Source organism: Pleurodeles waltl, chromosome 9, assembly GCF_031143425.1.
Source record: "Pleurodeles waltl isolate 20211129_DDA chromosome 9, aPleWal1.hap1.20221129, whole genome shotgun sequence".
In the NCBI taxonomy this organism is placed as follows: Eukaryota; Metazoa; Chordata; class Amphibia; order Caudata; family Salamandridae; genus Pleurodeles; species Pleurodeles waltl.
The window spans coordinates 385,887,197-385,897,899 of NC_090448.1; the positions used below are offsets into that span (position 1 = coordinate 385,887,197).

General features: G+C 40.6%; 1 protein-coding gene across 2 annotated transcripts in view; it reads left to right on the plus strand.

The window, feature by feature from the left end:
* The window catches only part of CCDC175 (coiled-coil domain containing 175), a 268,009-nt gene that overhangs the window by 41,263 nt on the left and 216,043 nt on the right, over positions 1-10,703 (plus strand). Inside the window, exon 2 of one of the 2 annotated variants that reach the window (XM_069207017.1) lies at positions 4,050-4,135. The exons of the other annotated variant lie outside the window; for it this stretch is intronic. Within the exon in view, the coding sequence (XP_069063118.1) occupies positions 4,050-4,135 (86 nt within the window). The remainder of the gene's footprint in view (positions 1-4,049; positions 4,136-10,703) is intronic. 2 annotated transcript variants of the gene reach the window in all.

A 10,703-nucleotide genomic window follows, 5' to 3' on the forward strand; every position in this document is an offset into this window, starting at 1 on the left:
ATGTAATATGTGATATCATGTCAAAGCCAATAGGCAGCGGAGCTGAATACAAAATGTAATATATGATATCATGTCAAAGCCAATAGGCAGCGGAGCTGAATATATGATATCATGTCAAAGCCAATAGGCAGAATATCTAATAGCATGTCAAAGTCAATAGGCAGCTAAACTGAATACATCATGTCAAAGTCAATAGGCATGCAATGTCAAAGCCAATAGGCGGCTAGACTGGATACAGCATGTCAAAGCCAATAGGCAGAATACAGAATGTAATGGCTAATGCAATGTCAAAGCCCATAGGCGGCTCAACTGAATACAGAAAGTAATGGCTAATGCCATGTCAAAGCCAATAGGCAGAATACAGAATGTAATGACTAATGCAATGTCAAAGCCCATAGGCGGCTCAACTGAATACAGAAAGTAATGGCTAATGCCATGTCAAAGCCAATAGGCACAATACAGAATGTAATGACTAATGCAATGTCAAAGCCCATAGGCGGCTAAACTGAACAAAACATACCATGTGCTACTGGTGAACATTGAGCAACTAATATGCGCAGTGGTGAAACACAAAGTCATTGGTCAAAACAAACTTTATCAAATGGCAGTACATTCCGCCCTTTGACCAATGAATTTTTGTTTCACATATCTCTTGTTTCAAACAAAAACAAAAAAAAACATCAGCACAAAAAAAACCATTATCAGCCAATCAGATTTGAATGATCAAAACAATCCCTGTAAAGCAATAGAAGTGGATTAACACATTGATCTCATAACCTTTCACATCAGCTACATCTACATAGAGAAGACTGGGCAAATTTTTTTTATACTCTGAATGAGTCTCTAATTCAACAGTGTTAGCAATTTGATGTGGCATGAGTTCTACTCATGTAAAGGTGCACGGTCCACCTGAAAGGTTTGCTGGAAGATAAGCAAAAGTCAGAGTTCCATACGAGAGGAATCACAATAACACTGGGGTAAGTCCTGCATCCAAAAACCTTGTGATGGGAAGGCTACTTTAAAATGGATCAGATTGAGTCTAAAATAGGTTAGAAGAAGCCGGTGATTTGTATTCTCTATCCATCTCAAATATGGTTCCAGGGCTTTAATTGTAACAATCTGCGAGTACAGGTCCACCGATTTCATATCCAAGACACCTCTTAGCCTCTCCTCCCCACAGCGGGATGCAAATCTGTCTTTCACAATCAACTTGACGTTCCTTGGAAGACATGTGGGGGAATTAAACCAATAAATTAAAGTCTTGAATGCCCAATTTTACATACATCAACCACGGTATCTTGTTCACATTATCTAGAGCTAGACAATCTATCATAAAGGCTCTGACTAAGCCTGCTTTTGGATTTTGCCAACACTTAATCCACAATAAGAGTGATAAAACTTTTATTTGATCGGTTATGTAAGGGAGGCCCACCTCCTCGTAACATATAAAATTTGCTGTATTTTTTGGGACTGCAAGCAACCTATGGGTAAAGGCATTCTCGATATGTTGGAGATTGTCTAATTTCTGGTAACCCCTACCCCGTAAATAGCTGCAGCAATGCATTTGGTTTTATACAGGGTGATCATCTCTGCCAGAGGTTTATGGCCTATTAGCCTAGCAAATTGAAAAATGCCCTCCACATTTCTTTCCAATTGTTGTACTTTCACAAGGATATGTGATTTCCATCCTAGGGAAGAGCCAAAAACAGTACCTAAATAACTAAAATCCTTTGCACATTTTAAAATGGTACCCCCGATTCTAAAATGCGTCGCTTTCGTGCATGATGGTCCGCATGTCATGGTATATGATTTTGAGTGGTTTACTTTTAAGTCCAGGCCTTCAATATATTCAGTGAAGAGGTCTAACACCTTGTGGAGTATTGGCACTGACCAATCCCCCACCTTCAGGACGTCCACACCTGCCCAGAGTAAATAATCTGTAATACCATTAATATAAATTAAGAACAGAAAAGGTGCTAAAATACAACCCTGTCTGATGCCCCTCTTGGACTTAATTGGAGACAATAGTTCCCCTTGTGGGCCATATCTGTCTGATACTTTAAGATCATAATGCAAGCGTCTCAGTAAAATAAGCAAATCTGAATCCACCCCCATTGTCTGCATGAGTTCCCATAATTTATCCCTGTTAAATCAATAAATGCCATATGAATGGCACCACCCTTGGCCTTTAAATATTTACTAGTAATCAGACTTAGATTTAGTATTTGCTCCACAGTTCCTAAACCCAGTCTGAAGCCATTCCGGATAGGAGTTAAGATCTTGTTCTCTTCGGCCCATTTCTCAAGTCGGGCGAGGATGGCCCTTCCCAGGATATTTACTGTGGAGTCTATTAGAGATAACAGGCTGGGCATGATTGATCTCACTTTTTAAAAATGGGGGACAAGGATGGACATCGTCCATGACTATGTGACTTAGAGCTGTGCTTCTCTTTCCCAGGCTGCTATTAATGGTGAACTTCCATTACTGAAGTGTGATGTAAATTTGTATCCTTTTATTGAAAGTGGAGATCCTTTCTAATCCTCTGTGGCAGCAAGGGCTCCTGTTTGTACCCAGGAAAAATACATGAGACTAAGTTCATCTGTAAAGGCTGTCAGGCGAAAAACACAACTTGGAAAACCCTGCTGTGGCCTACAAGACCTGGACAGTTTCTGCAGCCATTGTCAAAGTGGCTTCAAATCTATCTTTGTGCCCTGCTGATATTCCATGTTCAAGTCCTATATAGCACAATATCATATTTTTGACAATATGTACTCCATATTTGCATGCAACCATTCGCCTTACAACGAAATAATTGACTTTTACAGTAACCTTGACAAAAACTCACTTTCTCCACTTGCCCATGGCTGTTACCAATGTACATGGATGAGCTGATACAGCTTGTAGAGCTGTTTTTGACCGATAGATATGATTGGTTGTAGAAAAACAGTACATCAGAGGAGTCCCTGCAGTGTTTTGATTTGTTAGACAGCTTATTGGTATCACGGCTGATATAGATGTTAGTTGAGGGGACATGTTTTGTACAAAGCCCACCTAATATTGTAATCACTTCCAGTAGATTTAGCAGTGATTAATTCGCAACGAGTGACAGAGATTATTGCACAGAGTGGTTGTGTTGTGGGGTGATTAAGATCCTATTATGAACACCATGTGGTGGGATCTCATTTTAAGTCTGGCTTGACAGCTCAACTTCCATTAGGCTTTTTGTGATCACCAGAGACAGAGCTTTAAGAAATAGTATGGAGAAAGGAGCTTAGGCTTCACCCGCATGTTCTTCTTCTTTACAAGTGTTTTTTTAGGCTTGAGATGTGTGCTTCCCTAGAGAAAGAGTGATTATACTGCACTTTTGCTTCATGGAAACACTTGTGCTCAATGCAGAAGGCCTTAGCTGGGTATGGTAACAGTCCAGTAATCAAGGCTGATCCGTTTATTATGAAATGTTACTGCAAAGGCAGTAGTTCTGAATTATTTATTGTGAAAGGCATTTGTTAAAGGCAATGGTCTTTGCTATTGGATCGGTATAACACTGTACTGAATCCTGTAAACATTGCTTGAAATACAACAGATTATCAAAATGGGTAATATTTGTGGTGCTGGTTATTCCCTCTGGTATGTCTTGAAGAAAGAATATATATTAAAAGGAAAGACTAAATTATGCTGTCGAGGAATAATTGTTTCTTTTTATCTGACCCATTTTTGCAAAAGAGCGTTTGAAAACTAATGTATCTTTTTCTATGTTTACCAAGTTATACAACCGCTTGCTGGTTTTACACTATTTCACAAAATGTCTTCAGGTCTATGATGTCTGCATGTTGATGTAAGTCAGTAAATATATGCATCCTGAACTAAAAGTACTAGTTCCTTCTCCATAGTTGCACAGTATTGTAAAAAATAGCAAATACTGAAACTGTATGCAAATGTTCTAAATCTTTTTTTTTCTTGTGGCCACTGCAATGCAGCCAGTGCTTCCACCTAAATGTGACTTGTATCTATACTTGGTCCAGATCTGTCTCTTTTTGCATTTTCTTCAGAGAAGCAGCTGAAAAACGCAGAAATGGAATATGGAGAGGAAGCCATGCAGCATCTGACAGAGACAGTTGGAGCCATTAAGCAACTGGTAACTTAAACCATACATTTTATAAAACAGCTAACATACCTTTTAAAGTAGTTTGTTATAAAAATGTAATGTTCCAGCCAAAGGTGATGTGAGTAATTATCAGGTACTGAAATGGTAATGAATAGAAGAGTGAGGGCATGTTTTAGAGATTGGGAGAGTGGGTGCCCAGTGAAAAGGTGTAGAAATCAATGATTGTGCGCTGGTCATCCACAGGACTGCACCCTTGGTGCATTTAGAGATATCTGCTGTATTAGGGTAGTCCACCAGATGAAGATTTTACCTGTCCAAGTCTGTCATGCAAAGCAAGGTAGATCAGGACATGGAAAATGCATTAGAACCCTCTTTGCAGGGCATTATTGTTGTTTTTTAGAAATAAAACTTCACCTTCACCTTGTGGGTTTGTTTCTGAAAAACAAAAAAGAATGTCATGGTGGTGCCCTCAACATTCATTTCTAATGAAAGGGCACCTGCCATTTTCATGGGAGTAGTTTCTTATAGATACTAACTATCAAAGAGGCAGTCTACTCAAAACAGAGCAACAGTCTGTCACTTCGAGGTCTGTGCTGGGATGCCAGTGCCTTCACAGCCTCGACAGATTTCCTACTGGTTCTAAATTATTCCTTTAGTGGGTTCCAAACGTCTCTGGTTGTGAGTCTGCTTTCCCGGCCATAATGCCACTTCCTTTGTTGTGTTATCTAGGTCCTCTTCTCAGTTAACCTGATACCACCTGACTTCAACTTTATTGAAAACCGGAGTGTCTTCTTCCTATCCTTGACACTTCTTCTCTGAAATTCACACCGCGGTACATAACTTCTAATTGCCAGTGTCGTGCATGTAGACACTACTTTGACTGACGCACAACCTTCTTTTGAGCTTGTGTTATCTTTGATTAGCCTTATGGAAAGAAAAAGGTTGCTTAAATGAGTGCAGTGTAGTGAGTGGTCTTTTTCTTTCTTTGTAGGCCATTTCTTGATTTCCTTTTCTCACTTGTGGTGGTTATGTACGCCTCTCTTCCTACTGCTCCTTTCCCCATTGCTGTTGTAGATGTTATTTTGTCTGTGGGAATGTGACTGGTTCAAGCTCAACATTGTTGGATGTTAGACTGCAATTGGCAAGTCTTTTGGTAAAAATAAAATGTTTGCAACACAAGTTTATGGGATCTTTCAGCTATTTAATCAGTATGTCCCTATTTATATGACATCATGCTATTCCTTCCAAGCATCAAGTCACTTTGAAGAAGACCTCAAACCTTTCATTTTGAACCCACTGTTGGCTGCTCTTTTACATGTATAGTGCTAGTAAAAGGGCTGCCGTGTCCAAGTTAGTGTTAGGTCATGACTTCAGTGAGGGAGAGGAGGCCTCAACTAAATTTCTTTCGTTATATTTTTGTGCATATTTCATATAGTTTATTTTGACTCCTATACAATTATCAAAAGTTTGCCCTATTATTCAAATGATAAGAAATCGAACAAGAAACAAACGAGAAAAATGAAATCTTTCGACCTCTTTTCTGGACATTTGTTTAGTAAAAACACTACCTATAAAGACTCGAAGTGTGTGTGCATAAATATCTGTTTAAATATACATATATTTATTTATTAACACACACAAACTGTGGGAACTCAGAAAAGAGGTACTCACTGCCGAAGAGAAATTATAAAATATAGTTGTTTAAGGTACTTGGCAATAGCATTTTCTATTCTAGCAATAAAAAACCATAAGAGGAAATGCAGTGGGCCAGTTATTTACTAGTAATCACATCACTGCTGCAAGTTCTGAATGAGAGAGTGCTATAATGAAACTAGAAGCGCAGAAGGGAGGGAGCAGCCCCGACCATCCAAAGGCGTGATCACTGTAATAACAGGACTGCCCATTGGTAGCCACTGATGGCCACCCATTCTATGACCCAGACGCTGACTCTTCTGATTAGAACTTAGTCACCGCCTCTCACAAACTGGACCTCTTGTTATATAAACAATACACATCGATATTTGAAGTCTGCGAGAGAGACCCACGGTACCCCTCCCAATCCCCCACCGCAGTATATCCCTCCCTGTCTCAATGATCCATTACTGGAGCCAAAAGTCAAACCCCAGGGGATAGGTGGTCACTTGTTTACCATGGTGGGTTTCCTTTTCGTGTATAAACTACTGGTTTTCCCCTCTTCCCCGCAGCTGTTTCTTATGCATCATGGGACTCCATCATGCAACTTGCTTGTACAGATGGGACATGTGATATGATGTTCTTGAATGTTTTTTGCCTTTTAGTCACACCTGTAGTCACTTTGACATGTGTATAACTTTACTGTATGGTTTCAATCATTCTTACAGCCTTGTAAATTTGTATCACAATTCATGGTTCCTAACTGTGACACTACCCCAGTTTCGGAAGTGCTAATAAAATTTGCTTTAAAAAAACCTATTCAAGTGAACTGAGTCTAAAGAACCCTTCTGTGATTTCTGCAGCACCAGGTGCAGATTACATGTGGGCAAGAGGAAATGGACTACTGGTCTGTGGTTTATGAAACTTGACTCGAACAGGATACTATTCACTATGAAACTTTTTTAATGATGCTCGCTCAGATTACAGGGAAGATGGGACCACAGTTTGTCATGAACCCATCCTTGAAGAATTCTAGCATTACATACAGGTCATAGAGCCTGGCATGTATCCTTTGCCCCTTCCACTATCCCTCAAATGTAGCTAAATGTCACATGCAGCTCGCTACCATAGATGGCGGTATTTACTCTTCCAAACAAGTTCCACTCCTCTAGATTAATTATTAATTTGCAGTCCCACTCTTTCAACAACCCCACCAACAGGTGAAGCCAAAGAAGGGATGACAGAGGAAAGCTTGGACTACTAAGAAGGCGTGTACTGAAACTTGTTCTGGAGGACATTTTCTAGTTCGTTTAGCATGCCGATTCAAAGTCAATGGGGTCACCAAGAACCCTGTAACTTTCTCCTTCCTTATATTTTCCAGCACCCTCAAATTTTTGGGAATTGAGGGGGAAAGGCACAGGGAATCTCCTCTGGCCAGTGTAAGGGCCCTCCATGGCCCACTGACTTGGCCCTCTTTCACAGAATTGAAGGGAAAGTGCATTGTCCCTGGAAGTAAATTGGTCAAGTCATGGATTCTGGAAGTGAAGATCTAGTCCCTAGGACATGGGAGGACTCCAGTGGTAAGTGACTGAGGACAGTAAGGCCCAACTGAATTGGAGTTCTAGACGATCCTTTTTTTCTGGAATGTAAACAGCAGTGAAAGACGTCAGATTCTCTCATAAAGAGGCAGCCAGGGCTTATGCGAATGTTAATGTTTAGGATTTTGTCCCTCCTGTAGTTTGACATAAGGCTGGCAACCTGTTGCCACCCCTGTCCACAAACGTCCGCTGCCAAAGCAGAGGTAAATGCCAGATGTGCCCGATGGATTGCTTTTGGCTCCCGCAACATGAAACGACTGATGCCCTTCCAGGACCAGCCATCTCTGTCCTGAATTACATTTCCATCCAGAGTATGACCCCAGCAGAGTGGCATCCATCATCAAAACAATAGAGATATTAGAACAGAGCAGTTATCTTGAATTCAAGAGAGACTGGTACTAATGCTTTGCAGTCCTGCCCCGATAGGGTTTCACCAAGAGATACATTTCTGAATAAGACATTTCAAGTGCAAATAGTCCCACCAGAGTACCCTGGACATACAGCTGTCCCCAGGCAGTGGCCTCCAGTTTTTATAGTAATGATGAATGTGTGTTGTTGAGAGAAAGCAACCTGTTCACTTTGAGTCAGCTTTTACAAGCGATCTTGAGCCGAAGGAACTGGGACATATACCAATTGGTGAGAAACTCAAATATCTGGAGGATAATGCATACTTGACTGGCATTGACCTTTACCTTCTGACTTTTAAAAAGTATAAGTACAAATAAAACAGTTGTTCTGGTAATAACACACGTGAGTTCCACTCCTGTACAACAAAGCCACTACTGGTGCCAATATCTTTGTGAAGGGTCTCACGACTGTCAAGAGACCAAAAACAAAACAAGAAATGGATCAGGGACCTGCCCCTTCTGGAGTCTCAGGAAGCTCAAGGAGTCTCTGGCCACCGGTTTGCTCAAGTATGCACTTGCCAGTTTGAGAGTTAGGATGAGGGCAATTTAGGGGGAAAACTGCCCAAGTTGCCAACATTGTGAATGGGACCCTTTAAATTCTGTGATGAGCCATTTCAGGTCCAGGTTTGATGTCGCCAGAGGGCTTCTGAACCATGAACAATGTTGAGCACACTCCCTAGCCTTCCTCCAAAGTTGAACTGGACAGATGGCTTCCTTTTGCAATAATACCTGCCCACACTTGTGTGAAAATGGCTTTTTTACTTGCCATTTGGGATGTGGTGGTATAGTAAAGAACAGGTATGACACGATATGGCAAAGGAATTTGAGATTTTATGAAATACTTTTGAGAAATGAGTTCTTGAGCATACTGACACTTGCCAGGGATCTGCAATAAAATGGTTGCTGCCCACCCATGTTAAGAGTTTGGTGTCTGAAGTGGCATAGACATGCCTTCAAAGGCTTCCTGGAATTTATAGCTCTAGTTGAACTGAAGTGGGGGCCTCCTCAACAATGGTCCTTTCCTCAAATTTCATCCTGATGACTGTCTAGTGGGTGAGGAGGACTAGAACATGTTCACTGAGCTCTAGCCAAACAACTTTGGGCCTGAAAAGCAAGAGTTATTATTAGTGCCTTCTGAATCGCTTCCATCTTCCATGACTGCATAGATGCTACTGTATTGTTGACGTTGCAGCCATAGAATTTGTAGTCATGGATCAAAGTCCATCAAGTGTGATTTTTGGCAAGAAATGATTCATGACTCCATTGTAGCCAGGAAGTCAGTACAAACCTCTGCATTCTGCATTGCCTTAAACAGGACTTCAGAATCTTTGAGTGGGGGTTGCACATCGGAGGGTGCCTAGTAACAGCTCTGATCACAAAGATCATGGTAACAAGAAGCCTGTTCATGGCATCTTCCACTCTTCTTTCAATGTTTGTAGACCTATATATGTTTGTTGTCTTTGCTAATGCTCTCTGATGTAATGGTGATTCATGAGGTTAGTCCTCTTAGTCTCCCACTAGATGATATGTGGTCAGGCGCAGCAGCATTTTCCTGCATTTACCTATTTAGCCCCACATCATAGCACAGAGACTAGACAGAGAAGGTGAAGTAAGTATATACTTTTATTTATAAATAAAAGAGATTTGCCACTCACATCTGATGTTTGAGTAAGTGATGTCTATTCAATGGATCGATTCAGCGATGCCAGTTCTATTCCTAATTGTTATTCATGTGGAAAATGATCAGGAGAGTGCAGCACTTCAAACAACCTAGCTATTCCGAAGTTGAGTATTTTAGTGTGCACCAATCAGTCTTTTTTTCTATCTCTTCTCTCTTTCTGTACCATCTCTTTTTGTTGATATTGACAGCTTTTGATACTTCAGGGGTTTAGTCATACAGAGGAACGTTCAGTGGTGCCATAGACAGTCCCCTGAATTGGGCTCCTGCACAGGCAAATTGCATATTTGCACTTATTCCTTCTTGCCTTTACTTCATCAAGGTCCACCAATTGCTGCTTTTCTCAGTCTTATCATAGTTGGTCCAAATCTACACTCTGCTTCTAACAGGCCAGAAAGATCTGATCTGTTCGGGAGACTGCACGTTTTTCCAAATTTTTGGCTGCGGGACTTCGATGAAGTATAGGACTGAGATCCATTCTTCAGCACTGGACACACTTTTCAACGAGGATCACTCGTGCTTTTGTGTGAAAACCTGTTTCCAGGTTCTCCATCGTTCTGTTGCCATGTTTCCTTGCAAATGTTAGCATGCCACTAACTGCTGTTTCTGCCCTTCTTGTGGTCTGTTCGGTGTAATGTCTTCATGCAGCGTTTGTTAATAGAGAGCTCCCCAAACAGGAAATTCGAGTGACTTTTTCAAGAACTGCACTCCCTATGTAAAAGTTATTTTTGAACATCAATTTCGATAATAAAAACTAAATTATCTGTCTTTCATAAAGACTTGCTGAAACTCCACACACAATAGGTATTGTTTTAAAAATATTTTTGTGGCCATTCACATCAACCAAAAGATCTGATTTTTAGGTTACCAGCCGAGGAGGACTTTCACAACTTTCACATTAGGAGAGCCTTCTTTTGAACTGTAATATAGATTTTAAGGGATTCAATTGGATTGTGTCCCCAAGGACAAATAGCATCAGAGGGATAGTTCAGGTATTGTTTTTACATTTTCCCCAGCATGGAGATAAGCTGTAATGCTCTAGGGAGCAATTTATCACAGACGAAGACTGCTTCCTGTTAGAATGTTCTCATTTGCTTAAAAGGAAACAGTGTAATTAAGAAAAATAAAAAAATATAGAGCTAACTTTGACAGTCCAAACTCAGTTTCATTTTTCAGGCCTCTTAACTTACTACAGACGCCCACTCTGTGGTAGCATCTTCTATATTGACATGGATGTCAGGATTCTGCATCTTCATCAGGTGCCTATTCATTTTGTGAGATGG